The 19797-nt window shown below is 38.0% G+C and overlaps 1 protein-coding gene across 1 annotated transcript in view; it reads left to right on the top strand.

Moving 5' to 3' along the window:
- The window catches only part of CWF19L2 (CWF19 like cell cycle control factor 2), a 119895-nt gene extending 101361 nt beyond the window's left edge, over window positions 1-18534 (top strand). The window contains exons 14-18 of the mRNA XM_028105944.2: window positions 1301-1417; window positions 8377-8532; window positions 10644-10724; window positions 15344-15445; window positions 17900-18534. Of these exons, the coding sequence (XP_027961745.2) occupies window positions 1301-1417; window positions 8377-8532; window positions 10644-10724; window positions 15344-15445; window positions 17900-18043 (600 nt within the window). The 3' untranslated portion in view covers window positions 18044-18534. The remainder of the gene's footprint in view (window positions 1-1300; window positions 1418-8376; window positions 8533-10643; window positions 10725-15343; window positions 15446-17899) is intronic.
- Window positions 18535-19797: the final 1263 nt, after the last annotated feature.

Genomic DNA, 19797 nt, shown 5'->3' on the forward strand with positions numbered 1-19797 from the left:
AGTAGTGCAATTGCTGGGTCATAAGGTAACTCTATTTTTAACTTTTTGAGGAACCTCCACACTGTTTTCCAAAGTGGCTGTACCAACTTGCATTCCCACCAACAGTGTAAGAGGGTTCCCTTTTCACCACAACCTCTCCAACATTTGTTGTTTCTTGCCTTGTCAATTTTTGCCATTCTAACTGGTGTAAGGTGGTATCTCAGTGTGGTTTTGATTTGAATTTCCCTGATGGCTAATGATGATGAACATTTTTTCATGTGTCTGTTAGCCATTTGTATGTTTCTTCGGAGAAGTGTCTGTTCATGTCTTCTGCCCATTTTTTGATTTGATTATTTGTTTTTTGGGTGTAAGCTTTTTTTTTAGAATAGTTTTAGACTTACAGAAAAATTAAAAAGACAGTACAGAGTTCCATATACACCATGTCCAGTTTCTTCTGTTATTAACATCTGACAGTAGTAAGCAATTTACAAGTTGTAAATTTGGTACAATTAATGAATCAGTACTGATGTTTTTAACTTTGAATGTAGTTATGATTTTACTATGAATTTAGGTAAATTTCCATATCTACTCCTACTTCGTCCTCTCTCAGCAAAGCTTTAAAATTTTGGATTATTTTGTTATATTGTCTGCCATACAAAATATTTCTAGGCAAAGCCTAACAAAAAAAATAATAGAAAATAAGACCAAGCCCCTTTGCAGAATATTATTTATGTTCCTCATGAACACTGCTCACTACATACATACTAACTGACCTTTTTTAAAAAGACTGTGAAAAAAATAGCACCAATTTGAAGGTAATACATGTATTTAAATAGAACTTAACCAAAGCAGTAAAGCCCTACAGAGCACATTTCCTTTCTCTCTCAGTTGGGTTAATTCTCTGCTCGGCCAATGAGAGAAGGACTCTCTGATAAATAGGTACCCGTTAGGCTTCTCTGTCATTACCAACTCATGTATTTTTTCATTCTTGCCAAAAATTGTGTTGTTTCAAGAAGCAAAAAGCTTTCTCAGAATAAGGAAAAAGTGTCATTCATTTTGCCCTTGGGTAAGCTCAATCTCAGATATACGTATAACAGTTAAAATTGAGACTTGTGCTGTAAATTTGCAGTTTATTAAAATCTACCTTCATGGCCTTTAAGAGTTTTAGAAAAATGTCAAATATCTTTAAAAACATTAAAATAAAGTATATTGCTTGTAAACAAGTAAACCTTATTAAACGTTAGCCATGTTTCCCATGGCTCATTTGTCACAGTGGAGAGTAAATACGATAACATTTCACTTTGCAATTTTTTCCCCATAGGTTTATTTGTGTTTACCCAACTTCCGATCTCTCACCGAGGGGCACTGCCTAATAGTCCCTTTGCAGCATCACAGAGCGGCTACCTTACTGGATGAAGACGTCTGGGAGGAAATTCAGGTCAGCGTGCTCATGCTCATTCTTGTAATGCTCATGAGCAATCTTACAGATTATTGTTACAAATTCCAGTGGGTTTTTATACCTTTGTCCAGTGATCTTACTTTCTGAACTTACACATTTGTTCACATTTCCCTCGTTGTGTATACCTGTGAATCATGGTGTTTTCACCACTCACTACCTTTTAATTTTATTTCCCTGATGTACTCCATGTTTTGAAAGCTTTTCTAGAAATTTTTTTTTATTGAGATTAATTGATGTATAACATTAGTTTCAGGTGTACAACTGAAAGTTTTTGTGTACTAAATAAACTATGACAAAGTAATAATTATTTTTACTTAAAAATATCAATGTAAGATTTCTAATCCATGCTTTTGTGAAACATGAGATGATGATTCTTAACACAGGAAGCTAATAGATTATAGCCAAAAGGAAAGATATTTTCAGATAATAAAAATAAATTTTGGAAGTTAGAGGTTCATATCCAGCAGTTGCCATATTTTCCTGTGATGGAATTGGCCTCTGTTGTTGTGATTTTGCCTTTATTTCTACACTATTCCCTTTATAACCTGGCTCAGCTTTTGAATTCAAGGATTTTGTGTGTGAGTGTGTGTGTGTGTGTGGCTGATTCTGTAAGAAACTGAAAGGCACAACATGGGTGAAATTGCTCCTGAATTATCTCAAGACCTCATAATGACCAAAAAAGAAAAGAAAGAAAGCTCTTGTTTTTCTAATACTTGACAATTGAATAGGGGTTACAGGGACCCCTAGTTAGAAAATGTGAAAATTATAAGGCTTCAGAAGAGACTGTGTACTTAGTCTTGTATCATGCTGACAAAGATGCTGAAAGAGGAGATATTTTGACTGTATATTATGAAATTCACTCTCTTACTCCTTGTAATCTTTAAGTTTATGCTGTGAAAGGTAAAGGGTACACTGTTTTAATGCATCTGTGGCTGAGTAGGGGCAAGAATGTGGACAAAAATATTTGATGTGAAAAAAAATTTTTTCTAGTAGTGGATGCCAGTGCAGTAAATTATTTATTTATTTATTTATTTTTAAGATTTTATTTATTTGACAGAGAGAGACACAGAAAGAGAGGGAACACAAGCAGGGGGAGTGGGAGAGGGAGAAGCAGGCTTCCCACTGAGCAGGGAGCCCAATGTGGGGCTCGATCCCAGGACCCCGGGACCATGACCTGAGCCGAAGGCAGACGCTTAACGACTGAGCCACCCAGGCGCCCCACAGTAAATAATTTAAAGTGGAAAGTATGCAAATTTGGTTTTCAGAATTATTTTGAGGCTTTTTTGGAATGTCTTTAAAAAATTTATACAAAGAAAACTGATTTAACTTAGAGCAAAATACAGTGCCAAAAAGATTTTAAGTAAGACAGGAACCTAGTCTGTGTGTTTTATATTTCTGTAAGAAATTAAGCTACTTGATGGAAAACATTGAGGTGGATAAAGAAGAAATTCAATTTAGTAGATATTGAGTACATGAATATAAGATAATCCAGGTGTTATGAGAAATTCAGAGATAAAATCATTGTTTCTGCCCAAAGGTATGGTATATTCTCATATAGGTTACATTATAATTTAGTGGATTTTATGAGCCATTTACATTATGGAAAATTGAATGAGGGATAAAAGCCAAGTTATTTAATACAAATAATAGCATTATGGCTCTTTTCTTATGATAAAAGAAGAAATTCTTACAAGTTATAAATTAGTATAAGATGGTGAACAAATAAAGTATCTGATTCTAGCTTATTTAAGGAAATATAGCTTTGGGGATTTTTGTTCTTATTTTCAAATATGTACAAAAATTCAAATTGGGGCACCTGGCTGGCTCAGTCAGTGGAGTGTATGACTCTTGATCTTGGGGTTTTGAGTTCAAGCCCCACATTGGGTGTAGAGATTACTTCAAAATATCTTTAAAAAAATTTTCAAATTAATTATACCTGTTAAATATCCTTATGATTATTCGCCCCTTCTAGAGAATATATAACAAAAATTATTTGACTTAGGAAAAAATACTGTTTACAAATGAAGGAGCCACTTCTTTTAAGTGATTTTTATCTCCATCCTCTAGTAACATTTAAATTTAATTTTAGATCTTATTTAATAGAAAATGCAAAGAGAAGTTTCAGCACAGTATGTGGGAATAATCACAGATTTTGACTGAATAAGAGCCAAATTTTTAGTTTCATTGAATATATATAGCGAAACTTAGGTCCCCTTTAAAGTTATTGTTATCAGTTTGACAGGTATGTTTGAGCTTATGTTATAGTCAGACACCGTAGGTCCATTTTTTAAGTATCCCAGATGAGCGGTGTGGTGGTGAGGTCATTATGTACAGTGAGCTTCACTGCTGAGTGGTGTGATGAGGCCGTTTCACTGGGAAACCTCCAGAATTGGACTGTTAGGTCTCTTTCATGGAGCGATCAGACTCTTCGGAGACCACTCTGTCTCTTACCAAGTGCATCTAAGACAGCTTGCTAGTGTCCTGGCAGCTGAGTTGGGGAAGAAGGCTGGGGTGGTAGAATTTGAACCCTAAGTATCTCCTGTAATGCCCCTGTTTTCAGACTGTAGACTCTCAGCTGTGTCTGGTTTTCCCAGCCCAGCAGCCTTATTGTGTACCTTCTCCAAAGAAGAATCATGTAGTGTTCTGCCCGTGTCCAGGAGGGTATCGGCGTGTTAATTGCTTTTCTCCAAAGACTTTCATTCATGCCATTTGCCTTTTTGCTACACCTTCACTCTCCTTCTGTAACAACTTGGTGCTGCCAATTCATGAGCCTTCTGAGGATTCTGCAGTGCAGCGTGGCTTCCTTCTTACACTCTCCCTGCTAACCAACCCCCACACCACACACCACCCAGGTGTGAACCAGCTTTCCGGTGTTTAAGTCAGATATTATGGGGTGATCTGATTTTCGGTGAATCTTCTCTCATTCTTTCTGTTCTCTTAAGTTTGGACTGTTTTAAAAATTACTTTAATTACTCTAATTACTGTTTTAAAAATTACTTTAGTAATTGTAAAAATTATTTTTGAGTGGTTGCTCCATGAAGGGTATAGAGTTAAATATATATGTTGTATTCTATCTCATAATATTTATCTTGGGATAACTTTATCTTTAGACATGTTCTATTTAGAAAACTTGAATAAAGTATAGTATTTATATTACATGATCAATCCTAAATAGCTTTGATAGTTTCAAGTAAAATACTTTAATTTTCATTTCCAAAATTTTGTACTTAACATTTTACCTGAATTGTTGTAATGTGACTTTATACAAATTAAGAATTACAACACTCGGGGCGCCTGGGTGGCTCAGTCGTTAAGCGTCTGCCTTCGGCTCAGGTCATGGTCCCAGGGTCCTGGGATCGAGCCCCGCATCGGGCTCCCTGCTCCGTGGGGAGCCTGCTTCTCTCTCCCTCTGACTTTCCCCCCTGCTTTTATTCTCGCTCTTTCTCTCTCAAATAAATAAAATCTAAAAAAAAGAATTGCAACACTCTGTAGTATAGCTTCCTTAGATATATTGTCAGATATTTTAGTCCAGATGTGTTTAACTAAATGAGGAATGGCACTTGGGTGAATAGTCATCGTTTAGAAATGTGGAAAATAGTGATTACCCAATGGATGAAGTTTTTTCTACTAGAAATATGGGAATTTTATGTCATCCCCATAACGTGGGGTATCTCTATCTCTCTGAAGCATAAAATAGTTTTTGTATCTTATAATAATGAACTAAAAGACTTTCTTCGATGTTTGGTTGTCATATAACTTAAAGAATGAATATTATTTCAATATGTATAGTGTATGTGTTATATTGAGCTTTGGGAAAATTCTGCGTTAGTGGAGTGGATAACCTTAAATTATGTCATTAAACTCATATTTTTAAGTTAAAGGCTTTTATATGCAGAGGGGAGAAGTACTTCAATGTGTGTGTGTCCTCCTCAAAACTATTTGTATCATGTTTATATATAATATTGAGCAATTCCTGTATCACTGCTAATATAGGTCTTCTGAGTTTTCATTTTTAATTCATGACCTCTGGAGTCTGTCTTCTTCACTGTTGTCCAGAGAACATCTAGAATGAGCATCCAAACAGTTAAAGCAGGAAAGGGCTGTGAGCAAACATGAAGTGTCAGGTCTGTGAGATATGTTCGGATTAGCTAAATTTACATTGTTGTTGCTGGTACTGCTTTTTATCCACTTTCTACCTTCTGGATTCAGAAAAGCTTAGTTTTCAAATATATAGTTCTATCCTAGTAGTAATTTTCCTTTTCCTTTTCCTTTTTTTTTTTTTAAATTTTGTTTATTTGAGAGAGAGAGAGCAAGCACGCATGATTGGGGGGAGGGGCAGAGGGAGAAGCCGACTTCCCCCAGAGCAGGGAGCCCGATGACGGGCTTGAGACCATGACCTGAGCTGAAGGCAGACGCTGAACTGACTGAGCCACCCAGGCGCCCCAGAAGTTAATTTCTTATGTCATATTGCAGTGTGGGTTTGGCAGTTCTCCAGGGCAGATTGTCTCTAGACATGAAATCAGGTATCCAGGCTCCTTCCATGACAAGGCTCTCCTGTGGTGGAGGTCTTCTCTTTCAGCCCCTTGGATGAAAGAAACTGAATACAAACAGACACACTACCCCTTAACTGTTTACTTGTCACACAAGTGGTACTGTCATTTCTATATGCATTCCATTGCCCAGAATTAAGTATGTCCCCACCTAAGTCCCTGAGAGGCTGGAAAATTTAGTCTTCTTTTTGCTCAGCAAGAGGAAAGTGAAACAGTTTAATGGAAACAGCTTTTTTGGGGAGGGGGTTTTTTATCTGCAGAAATCAGATTAGGGCCTTGGCAACTGCAAAATTTGATCAGTTTTACCAGGTAGATATCTATGCCTGCCAGTAGTTTATATTTTATTATTATTTTTAAAGGTTTTCTTTATTTATTTGACCAAGAGAGACAGTGAGAGGGGGCACACAAACAGGGGGAGTGGGAGAGGGAGAAGCAGGCTTCCCACTGAGCAGGGTGCCCAGTGCAGGGCTCGATCCCAGGACCCTGGGATCATGACCTGAGCCAAAGGCAGATGCCAAACGACTGAGCCACCCAGGCGCCCCTCTATCTTATTATTTTTTATCATAACTTAAGCTCAGTTGTGTGTGCACTATCTCCATTAATTTGATTTTATATAGTACCAAAGTCAGAGAATTTTTAAAAGGGGAAACAATCATCTTTAATCATCTATAATGATTTATCTTACAGTCACCTTGTAATGAGATTATAGGTGGAAAGTCTGCAGCCCCGCAGGCTATTAGCCAAGACTTAGAGTTTAACAACAAATGGAGTATCTAAAGAGACTGTGTTGAATTTCTCCGTAGCTGTGGTCAGAAATGAAAAGCAAATCCTGTATCCATTGCTTACTAGGTATCTTTCTAGTTGACGTCAAGTTACAATTACTTGATTTCTTGTTTTTTTCTACTTGTCTTATTTTATAAAATGAATACAAAACAGAAAAGCGATGAGTGATCAATAATAAGTGATTATCAGAGACCTGGTGGAATCCCAGAACTCCCATCCCCTATGCAGCCATAAACCGTAGCCTCTCCCAGTTCCTGGTGTCAGTGGAGGCTGAGTGGGGAGCCTGCACACCCATCTCCCTGTGGCCGTCCCTGGGCAGTGTCTGAATGACAACCTGGTCGAATCTCCTGGGGTGTCATGCTGAGTGAAGAGCAGCAACCTCAAAAGATGATGTGATTGCATTTATATAATGTTCTGGAAATGCTAGGGTTACAGAAAGGGAGAGCACACTGGAGGATGCTGCTGTGGAGGGAGTGAGCATGGCTGTGAGCAGGCGGCGGGAGGGATCCTCACGGGGCTCCCGTTGCTGCGTATCTCAACTGTATCATGTCAGTATCCTGGTCATGCTATTGGACTGTGGTTTTGTAACACTTTACCATTGGGGGAAACTGGGTTAAAGGTATGTGGGACCTCTATTTTCTTCATGTGATCTACAATCATAATTTAAAAATTTAATTAAAATATTTAGAAGTTATAAATCAGCTGACAAGTCTAAGTAAAAAATGCTTCTTCCTCCTGCTTAGACAAATATCCTAGCACTTTACAAACATATGACACTCTACAAGGCCATGTTTGAATTTAGGATTCTTAGACACCTTGGTGGTGGTGGGGAGTTGGCTTCTGGCTCCCAGTCGTCAGCCTGGTCCTGTCTTGCAACCCCTGGCTTCATCCTGCTCTACACGGGCTGTCCCGTGAGTATATGTGGATATTCTGGACTGCATGTCTGAGCTCCACAAACAACTGTCCCTCAGGCTTAGGCATGTGAAATAAATCAGGAAATAAACAAGTAGAAGATAGTAAGAAGTAGGGGTTGTATAATGTTGAGTTCTTTGGGAAAAGGAAACACTCTTACTTTTCAGCTTTAGCATGTTTGACTTTCATACACTTGATAGGACACGATTCTCCGTGAAAATAGAGGACCGCTTGAATATGCAAGGTGACCAGTGAAGGGTCAGCAGACATACATGGGAACCAGCAGATGAAGATGCTGTGAGTGCAGGCAGGCAAATTGGCAGGAAATTCCGCGCCTACCTTCTAGGAGGACCTTTTTTGGCTTGTGGCTGTTTTCCTCTGATTTTACTGTCAGTTCTGCATATTTTACTACTTGAGTTTGATTTTTTTCTTTTCCTTTTCTTATTTTAGTTTATTGGAACCATTTCCAATATATACATAAAACTGTGCAGAGTAGTTCCAATTTAAAAAAATGTTGCTTAAATATGTGAAATTATGTAGTAGATTTAGAAAGTTAAGTAAGCTAACAGTATAGAATTTAAACATTGTTTACTACTTATTTATTTTAAAGGGATTGAGTTTACCTTTTATTGTTTTCATGTTTTGTATTTTTTTCTAAGTGCTTTATTTACCCAGCCATGTTCCTTTCTTCAGATGTTCCGAAAATCATTGGTAAAGATGTTTGAAGATAAAGGACTGGACTGCATCTTTTTAGAAACACACATGGGCATGAAGAAGCATTGTCATATGGTTTATGAGTGCATCCCTCTCCCAAAGGAAGTGGGTGAGATGGCTCCCATCTATTTTAAGGTATTTGGGAATAGTCTTTGCATGCATACTTTTTTACTACCTTGCTGTTTTATGAATACGGTTATCTTTTTTCTTGTATTTTTTTTTCTCCCTATATACTTAGATCAAACTTTATCTAAAGAAATGAAGTAAAGCACAAAAAAGATTCTGCTGTATTACAAATTTCTGTAGAGAGAAATTTGGGATTTTGACCTTTAAAAAGCATGCTTATTTATAAGTATGAATAAACTGTCAAATGGTCATTTATAATTTCTATTTTAACTTCTCATTTCTCAAATGAAATTCAGGGTTTTACCTTGAAGTACTTTCAAGTCGAAATTATAGTCCTAATTCTAAAAAACCTGCTGAAATTCACAAGACCCAGTGATAGCTATATACGGACAGTACAGGTTACAGTTGCTGAGATAAGTAACTGCTCTTTTAGTATTTAATACCTCATCATGCTATTTGTACGAAGAAACCAGTGTCTAACCTTGACATACATTTATGGACGTATAATTACCAGAGTTTTTAATCAGTTAAGTGTCATTGTAACATTCAGGCAGCTTTTACTGAATAGGGTCGTTTGATACTGAGCTGAATGCAGTATACAGTGTACTCATAGACTAAGGTAAATGCTTACATGTCGAACCACGTATGAATTAGTAACATGTGCAGTGAACAAAGGAGGTCATGTTTGGGAAGTGGTATAGGACTTTCCAATGCAACATTTAAACAATATAGGATGGTCAAGTTCATGAATGTGGACTTATCCCAATAAGAAGGATTATTAGACCTGCTAAGGTTAATGAGGTGGTGAAAATCTACTTTCTCTGTAGAGATTTTTCTTTTAAGATTTATTTATTTATTTGAGAGAGGGAGAGTGTGACCATGCATGAGAGGGGAAGGGACACCGGGAGAGGGAGAAAGAATTGTCAAACAGACTCCCTCCTGAGCACGGAGCCTGGCATGGGGCTTGATCCCAGGACCTGAGCTGCGATCAAGAGTCAGACACTTAACTGACTGAGCCACCCAGGTTCCCCTCTCTAGAGATTTTTCAAAACAACTATTTGATTTTAAGGGTTATACTATTAAAGTAGGAGAGTGAACCAGAGAATCCCCAAACCCATGCTAGTTCCCTGTTAAACAGAATCAGGTTGGAAAGAGGTTATTATACTTTTCTTCAATTTTTTTTTTTTTTTGGTACTTCCTCAGTAGAGTCTTAGGTGATTGTGACTGTCAGCACTGAGGCAGTAGGGTAGAACGGGCGCAGCCGCTGTCCCCCATGTTGGGTGACAGAGCTGTCATCATTCGGTAGGGTGCCGTCTCACTTCTACACTGAACCTCTTACATGATCAGTAAAAATACATTTATTGGCATCAGTTTTATATTGAATGTGCTACCTTATAGTGTCAACACAAGCAACATCCCATGCCTTTTAAGTATGAAACAGCAGTATATCTGATGTTTTTAAATGTGCTTATTTGAATGTTAATTTTATGTTTAAAATTTGCTTCATTAACAATGATAACTGTACAAAAACGAGAGTATTTTATACTCATAATCCTGGCTTTTCTATTAAATATTTCTTCACCGTAAATACTAGTTTTCTTGCTTAGCCTAGAAAGTCTTATAATGCCACTTCTGTGTATTTTTTTTCCCCCCGCATTTTTACTTCTTTGTTATAGGGCCAGAGATAGTTCAAGTGCTTGGTTGCCAGAGAACATATAAATTACTCTTGATTTTGGAAAAGGGCAGTGAAACTAAACAAGTTTATTTGAGTAGGTTTTTATGAATGAGATAAGGAAGTTGTGAACTTTTTTATTTGCAAACTTATGTTTAATGTTAAATTGCTTAGTCTTATAAAGGATTGTGTTTGTCATGTAAAGTTGGTCTTGAAGTTAGTACAGGAATTAAGAATGAGTAAAATAATATCTTGGCTAAAGATAGGACTTTAAAAAAAATCAAGAAGGTCCAATTTTAAGTAACAGAAATTAAAGCCTCAACCAATTCAAAATAATGAACTACCATGTGTGATATGTTCTGTGATTAATTCATTATATTACTTTATTTTTAATCTCTTTGTATTTGCTTATAAACTATTTTTCCATTAATAAATGGCTATTTCTTAGAAAGCCATAATGGAATCTGATGAAGAATGGTCCATGAACAAGAAATTGATTGATCTCTCTTCAAAAGATATCAGAAAATCTGTAAGTATTCCCCCCTCCATATAAGAAATGATGCTGGTGTTTAGGATCTTCATTACTTTTCACATCTTACTTGAGAAAGAGACCATTTGGCTGAGTGATCAGAGGTCACTTTGATGGCAGGATCACCCTCAGCTGGAGGGGCTCCTGTCATGGACTTCGCAGCCTCCGTGAGAGGGGCCTTCTGGTTACTTGAATTATAATGAGGGAAACACTTTCCTACAGGCTCCTCTTCAGTTTTTTTTTTTTCCTTATACAGAGACTCCCTGTTAGGTTCCTTTAAAACAGTGGTTCAGTTAGATTATGGCTTCATTATTCTTTGGTGGAGTTTCCTAACCGTGTTTCATAGTTAGTCTTGATTTGCAGATCATCTCTTAGATATGCTACACATGAGTTGAGTACTCCTGCAATGACCTCTCTCTTTCCTAGAAATAGAAATTCGATAGAATAAAGATAGAACAGAACTGTGGATTCCTTTTTGTTCTTCTGTTCATAAAGTTATTTATTGTATGGTTGCTTGGTGAGTGACAGCTAGGAACAGAACAGAGAGGACCGTGGACCTGGGGGCTTCAGTCCACGGCAGGGATGGGGCACTCCAGCCTGTGCTAAATCGTCCTGCTGCCCAGTGTGTAAATGACGTTGTGTTGGAACACAGCTACACCATTTTGTTATGTGTTGTTTTTGGAGGCTTTCATGCCACAAGGGCGGAGCTGAGAATTTGCACCAGAGACCATATACTCTACAAAGTCCAGAATATTTTATTTAAGTTAAAACTTTTGTAAGTTTTTTTTAATACACTGACCCTTGTTCTAGTAGATGACACTAGCCTATTTTTCTTCTATTTCTTCTTTTGGAAAGCCAAACTCCTGATAAAATGACTTGCAGCATTTCTCATTACATTTATTGTGTCTTAGTCAAAAGATTGAAATTTCATTGCATTACTAAAGATAGTTTTAATGCAAAGGCAGAACATTGTCTACAGTTTTCTCTTTACTTGCTGGTGAATTGGGCCAGACAATACATTTAAAAACAAAACAAAAACCACCCGCACAAACATCCTCCTTGTTTCTGTTTTCTCTGAGTCTGTAGAGACAGGTATCTAATGCAGGCACGTCTGTTGTGTTGTCTGAGCTTTCCACTTCTCATATCATAATTTCCAATGCCATTGAATATTCTTTTATAACCTGACATTAATGGCGTTTGAAAATATTTCCAAGTAGAAATTGTAAAAGAAATGTGTTATTCTCCATTTGCTACCCTGTATATGCAGTTTTCTTGCCGGTAAACCGTCTAGTACCTATTGTATGTCTGTTTTTAAAATGTGCACAGTACTTGAGTTAAATACCTTGAGGGCTTTAATATTAACTTAACCAATATGGAAAATGAGAAACCGATCTCTGTAGGAATGGTAGTTGTGTATTCTACTTCGCAGCATTGCAAAGATACCAACCATTGCCTTTTCTAAGTCACCACCTAGTATCTGAGAGTCACAGCAGACAGGGAATGAGCCAGACGACCTCTTAGCTTTAGGATTCAATAATTATGTGGATGGAACTGTGAAGAGAACTTGAGTATTAGGAATAATTCCAGAGGAGGTCACTTTTTAAGTTAATAAACTTTCCACTGTCTTTTTAAAATGATGAAAGTGTTTCTGAGCACAAAGTGAACAGTCTTGACTTACTTTAATGTTATTTTTATTCTGGAAGAACCTCATTATACTTACTTTCAAGCTCTCTGTCCTTGGTAGTTTCATAAAGTGTTGACCTGCTTCATGGGGTGGGGTGATTTTTTTTTTTTTTTTTTCCCCAAGTAGATCCTTGGCTTCTAGCAGAGATTTATGTAGTGGTAATTCATTCTGATTCTTTGTTGACTCATATTTTTTTGTGGTGAGGATAAACTTCTCTTTTTATGCCCATTTTATTTCCTTTCTGGATCTTGATTTCTTTGCCTGTGTGAAGTCTGGGTGAAGGTCATGGAAATTTATGAGCGAGATCTGTATGTTCCTTGTAGAGCAGTTGCATGTTCCTAACTAACTTGTCAAGAAGAGTGTTCATTTTTCACAAGGCTATTTTATTGAGATTTCATATGAATTCTTCCTGAACTTTTAAATAGTATGATTTTAGTTTAATTTTGTGATAACTATAATTGGAAAAGCACACTTAGGGATTTTTAAAACTGAGGAAGGTTCATGTCAAGGGAAATTTGGGTTTACCCAGAGACATTCAAACTCAAGGACAATTATAGGAAGTCAGGAGTAATATCTGGAGTATTAAAAGGGGAAAATTCAAATATTACTGGTTGGGTTTGTTTGTTTGTTTGTGTTTTACCGTCAGTAAAATGTTTTGCCGTAATTCTGTCAATATCTTTCAAGAGTGAGAGCAAAGTTGTTAGTCCTTCGGCTGGTCAAGGCGGGCAAAGCAAAGGGGTAACGGCGTGTGCTTTGATGCTAGAGCCTTCACAGGGCCTCCTGACTGACAGCCGTTCCAGTAGGACAGTCAGTAGTCCCCTCTGCAGCCTCGGTGAGAGAACAGAGATGCTCGTGGCAGCCCCTGTTCCTCATGTGCGAGTAGGGAAAGTCAGGCAGTTACATCACAGGCTGTCGAGACCCTTGGTGTGTACGTTCGTTTCCTGCTGGTGATGTCACAAACGAACACAGATTTATTATAATTCTGGAGGTCACAGATATGAAATGGGTTTCACTGGACTGAAATCAAGGGGTTCACAGGCCTGCATTCCTTCTGGAAGCCACAGAGAAGAATCCGTGTCCTTCCCTTCTCCAGCTTCTAGAAGCCACCTGCATTCCGTGGTTTGTGGTTCCTTCCTTCATCTTCAGATCCAGCATTGTGGGATCTTACAGTCTTTCTCTGACACTGACTCTCCTAACTCTTTCTTATAAGTATCCTTGTGATTGCATTGGGCCCCCGTGGGCCCATTTCATGATATCTCCTCATTTCAGTATCCATAAATTAATTGCATCTGTGAGGTCCCTCTTCTCAGTCAGGTAATATGTTCATGGCAAATAGGGGATTAGAACATTGACATATTTTAGGGCCATTATTCTGCCAAATACAGTATGATACGAGCAGAGGGCATGGGCAAAGCCATCACAAATTGCTTCTTCAAGTTCTCTCTCCCCAGAAGTACTGTCTGTTAGTTGGTGTGGTTCTGTAGCATTGTTTTAGCCATTCCCATTCATGGTTCCCATGTGATGATCTTCTCCAGATAACAGAAATATGCTCCTGGAGCCTTCCATTCTTTTCTCTTTGGCCACCATGTTTGGACAAAGCACTGTTGTTTGGAAGACAGAAAAGACACTAGTGTTTGAAGAACCCTCTCTGTGCCAAGCATTGGGCTAGACACCTGATGTGCATTTTCCTAGTTCATCCTCGCAGTGAACCTCGTAGCTCTTCCCAGTTCTCATGAGATTCAGAGATGTTAAATTACTTGCCTGGGGTTACAGAGGTATAAGAAGCAGAGCTGTGGTCGAGGCCTTATCTGTCTCTTGACTTTGTTTTTTCCTGTCTAGGTCATACGTGTTTATCATATTTTAAAAATGAAAAAATACAAAGGCACAAAACAGTTACCCACTTCTCTGTATTTTATGTTATATACTATTTTGTAAACTGATTTTTTTCTTATACTTTTCCTATAACATGAACAACTCTAAGTCCTAATCTTAACTGCTTTATATTATTTCATGACAACCACTGTCTTTCCACCATACCATACTGTCTCCTTCCAAGTCATGCCTTCTTGAGGACAATATAAAATACATATAGTTGAATAGACATGTGATTCAGTGTCAAAATAGATGTGTGATTCAGTGTCAAAATGAGTGTCATGCCTTCTTGAGGACAATATAAAATACATATAGTTGAATAGACGTGTGATTCAGTGTCAAAACGAGTAAGTCCGGACTATATGCAGGAATCAGGACCCACTTGAATAATGTGTAGTGACAGATTATGGCTTGGAGGGAAAACTTGCAAGGACACAGATTGATAAAGCCAGAAATTATGGACTTTTCCAGTCAAGATAGAGTTCAAACTACGTGTGAGTGTGTGTGTGTGTGTGTCTGTGTGTGTAGAAAGAAGGAGAGATGAAAAGATAATAGTTAATCCTGGAGAAAATTTGAAATGAGGTTGGTAAACTAAGTATTGCTATACCCATCTCGCTAGTTAATAAAAAATTGTGATTGTCTGGGTTTAGTTTATCTTTGATAAATAAATACTAAGGTCTCAGATTATAAACAAAGCTCTATGTATATGGGTAGGCCTCTCCCTATTCTGCTTTGTGAGGGAGATACAGGGAACCATATCCTTATTCTTTTTGTAATCTAAGGAAAAAATTAGTACCTTTTCTTTCCTGTTTTCCCCTAAGACAGGAAAATAGTGGTTTTGATTCTATTGCTGGATGTTATGAAGAGCTGAAAGATTACCATGTGAAATGTTTTACTTTGAAAGTTAGGTCATTGCCTAAGTATTTCTAGAATTGGGAATTTATTATATACGTTTGTCTTGAAAGGGTGCTTAATTACTGTCATGTCTCAGAGCAGGAGAAGGAATTCAGTGGAACCTTGTGATTCCGGGCTGTGTTCATGTGTGATTTATTTGTTTATTTAGGTACCCAGAGGCTTACCTTACTTCGCTGTGGATTTTGGCCTCCAAGGAGGGTTTGCCCATGTCATTGAAGATCAACACAAATTCCCTCATTACTTTGGAAAGGTAGGCTCACAGATTTAATAAAATTCCAGAGGTTAGCAATTTGGTAACACTTTTCTTTCAAAGGGAAATCTAAACTTTGGGCATCTTATAGAGTGAAGTTGGTGAGTACTGTTCCACCCAATTTTTAAAGGAAGAAGCTAGAAACTATTAATAAAAATATACCAGAATATTCATAACAGGATTGTCACTCTGCAACCAGACATTTGCAGACGTGGTCAAGAGTGCTGGGAGTTGCTTTCCGGTCGAGCCAGCCAGGCTTGTGTCGGAAAGGGTGACACCGTTGACCCTCAGAGTGAGCTGACAGTGAGCCACATTTTGTTCGGAGCACTCCGTTCTGTAGATATGGTTACTCTGGTCATCTTACGGATGAAGAAGCTGAGCCTTCAGACAGAACCAGGGGTACAGGCGCCTCTCGTGTGTGGGTGCAGTAGACCCCTTTGTGTATAGTGAAGCACTGTCCAGCCTGAGAAGAACGTAAGACTCTATCGTTTCACACTGCTCCCGGGTTCCCGGGCAGGTGTCTGAGGGCTGGTCTAGACTGCCGGTACTTTGATCACTGCACATTGCCCCGTGGGGTACAGCCTGTACGTTTAGGGTCTACTGAAGTTTGTATCAGGGGCTGGAATGAAATTAATACGACTGCTGAAATAGTAATACAGTCTGAGCAATAATAGTTCTAGAAGTGACCTTTTAATCGAGCATAGTTTGGGCCTTTCTGCTCATGTTTTCCATAAATTATTGTCTCTACTGGTTCCTTTGTTTGTTTCCCAGTGAAAAAGGTTCCCTTTTCCACGAAGATTTTTCTGATTTATCCAAAAATAGAATCTTTTTTTTTTTTTTTTTTGAGTCTCCATATAGTCAGCCTTGGCATTTACCTTATTCTGCTTTCTAAGATGGTTCTTTGTGTAGTTGGGTTATTCTTCCACAGCTCCACATTCTGTTATGAGTTCTCGGAAGGCACATAGATTTATGCCCGTTCTCTTTGTATCCGCTATGATATTTCGTACTTGCTTGGACACAGTTCGGTCCTCTTGGTAAAAAATGTTAAGATGTTGTCCGAGATCTCACCACACAGCCCTGTAGAAGCAGACGGAATATGCAGAATTTGACCCTGAGTCCAGTGTTTTCCTGTGTTGCCCTCTAAACATTACATGTCTTCCCCATATCCTTATGTACATGGACACTCGCAAGCTTAAGTTGCGTTAATTTCTGCTGCTAACACCACAGGAAGAGAATCATGAGGAAATCATGTAGGATAATAAGCAGACTAATCAAAATCTGTTTCTTACAGGGCTTTGGAATGTGACTTTTAAATGAAGGTGATTTATAATTTTTAATTCTTAGTTTATTCGGATTAGTATTAAAATATGATTTTGTTTCCTGAAAAAAGATCTCCAGCGAATAGTGGAAGAATAGTGGCTTGTAAATATATGGGGTAGTAGAGAGAACACGAGCCTGAGCTTGGCCTGCAGTCCAACAACAAAGTTCATAACCGCTAAATTTTGGTTAACCTTTTCTCCATATCATTTACCAGAACAGCTCAGAAGGACCAAAATAAGTAAAGTTCACCCTCTCTTTCTCCCCTTTGCTCCTCTCTGATGGATGTACTAACAAGCAACAAAATGGACAAATTGCTTGACAGGAGGCAGAGCCAGTGCTCCTAGAATTAGAGGGTTTGCATCGTTAGAACTAATTGAAAACAAGATTTTTTTCCCCACTTTAAATTCCAGCTAGTTAACATACAGTGCAAAACTAGTTTCAGCTGTAGAATTTAGTGACTCAACACTTCCATACAGTACCCGGTGCTCATCACGACAGGTGCGCTCCTTCATCCCCAGCACCTGTTTCCCCCTCCCCCCACCTCCCCATCAATTGGTTCTTTCTAGTTAAGAGTCCGTTTCTCGGTTCACTACTTTTCCCTGCTCTGTTCATTTGTTTTATGTCGTAAATTCCACATATGAGTGAAATCATATAATTGTCTTTCTCTGACTGACTTATTTCCCTTAGCATTATACTTTCTAGCTCCATCCATGTTGTTGCAAATGGCAAGGTTTCATTCTTTTTATGGCTGAGTAATATTTCATTGTATGTATATATATACACCACTTTATCCATTCATCAGTCGGTGGACACTTGGACTGCTTCCATAATTTGGCTATTGTTGATAATGCTGCTCTAAATATCAGGGTGCATGTACCTTCGAATCTGTATTTTTGTATCCTTTGGGTAAATACCTAGTAGTGCGATTGCTAGATTGTAGGGTAGTTTTATTTTTAACTTTTTGAGGAACCTCTATACTGGAAAATAAGATTTTTTTAACTTGAAACTAATATTTATGTAAAATTTGAACATCCTCACAGAGAACTACTAATTTTATATTTAGTAGCTGAATAAATAGAAATAGTTTCATTCTGTTTTCAGACGTGTGTCTGTATTTTTCTCATTCTTTAAAAGGAAATCATTGGTGGGATGCTGGATATAGAACCAAGACGCTGGAGGAAAGGGATCCGGGAAAGCTTTGAGGATCAGAGGAAGAAAGCCCTGCAGTTTGCTCAGTGGTGGAAACCATTCGACTTCACCAAAAGTAAAAAATGTTGAGTCATACCTTTCATTTTTTAAATTTCTTCTTCAGATTCTTTTCAGTTTTATTTCCATTGTGTCTGACTAGACCACTGAGCCTCGGGCCAGAGGGAGAGAAAGTCCCACTCTGGGCCTCAGACACCCGGGCACCACTGGGCGGCGTTCCCTGTCCTACCTTGTCCTGCGGCTGCATTGTAGTAACTGGGGGGCGAGACCAGATACAGGGGGCCCCGCTCACATTCCCGTTCTGTACGTACGTCTTGGTGTTCTCGGCTGTGCAGTTGAAGATGTGGAAGGACTTTTCTGAAGCATTACCTGGGAGGTACAGCAGATCGTTGGTTCAGAGGGAAGTGGGTCTGCTTCAAGATTGTGAAGACTATGGTCTGGCTTCTCTTGAATATTTTAAACCAAATTGGCATCTCTTTCTTTTCTACCAGTAGTCACTGCTCTTCTTTTTATCAAAGGAAAAAGAATGTCCCAAGAATAATAAAGAATTAAATGAAGCATAATGTGTTCATGATTTGTTTTTATTTCTGGATTTTTAAATAGTGTCTTTGAATTTTGGGAATTTTAAAAGTAATTGTTCCAAATGACACAAATTTATAGTTGTTTGGGGTTTTGAAAGTTGAAAATTTAAGCCACGCCATCATTTTGGGGTTGTATTATTACAAAATCGTAAGTGACAAGAGTATTCTAAATGTCCAGAGCACATTCTGTTGCCCTGTATTTGATCTACACTTCTTCGTTTTTCCTTTGTTCTTATGCTTGGCGTCAAGAGAAAGCCATATACTTATAAAATATGACCATGGTATAAGAGTGCGCTATTTTTTTAATATGGAAGATATTTTTGTTGCAACCGTTTTTCAAAGATACTGGGTTTTGGAGCTGATCCTTGACATTTTGTCATGAAATGTTGATTACCTATGCATCAATGTGGTGCATACTCCGGAGTAACTCTTAACTCTCTGTAGTTCTTTTTAATATCGACATCTTTTTATTTCTTTGGTATGTTAAAAAATGTTTATGTTCTAGCTGTAATTTTAAAATTTCACATGTAAATTGAAGTTTAATGGTTTTAATTTCTCAATATTTGCAAGTTGAATTTAATTATAATTATCAGATAGATACTTGCTAGTATTATATTTACTGCTGTTTTCAGATTCTTTGAGCTTTACTGCAGAGCCTTAGATGAATGTGTAATGTTTGTTTATTTAACCTGTGAGTTAACAGTTGTTTGCAGGGCATTTTGTTTTGTGCTGGTAGTGCAGAAATAAAAAGTACTTCCCCTACTTTAAATTATGTTCTAGTCTAGTGGAGAAGGAGACGTGTACATAAATAATTATAGTACAAGAGAAGTTCTTCCCCCCTTTTAATTTATTAATTAACGTAATGTATTATTTGTTTCAGGGGTACAGGTCTGTGATTCTCAGTCTTGCACAATTCACAGCTCTCACCATAGCACATACCCTCCCCAATGTCTATCACCCAGCCACCCCATCCCTCCCACCCCAACCCCACTCCAGCAACCCTCAGTTTGTTTCCTGAGATTAAGAGTCTCGTATGGTTTGTCTCCCTCTCTGGTTTTTTCTTGTTTCATTTTTTCCTCTCTTCGCTATGATCCTCTGCCTTGTTTCTCAATTTCCACATGTCAGTGAGATCATGTGAAAATTTTCTTTCTTTGACTGACTTATTTCGCTTAGCATAATACCTTGTAGTTCCATCCACGTCGTGGCAAATGGCAAGATATCATTTTTTGATGGCTGCATCATATT

The sequence above is a fragment of the Eumetopias jubatus genome, unplaced genomic scaffold (genome assembly GCF_037043125.1).
Source record: "Eumetopias jubatus isolate StellerSeaLion01/CBP00866 unplaced genomic scaffold, mEumJub1_p1.0 scaffold_13, whole genome shotgun sequence".
NCBI lineage: Eukaryota > Metazoa > Chordata > Mammalia > Carnivora > Otariidae > Eumetopias > Eumetopias jubatus.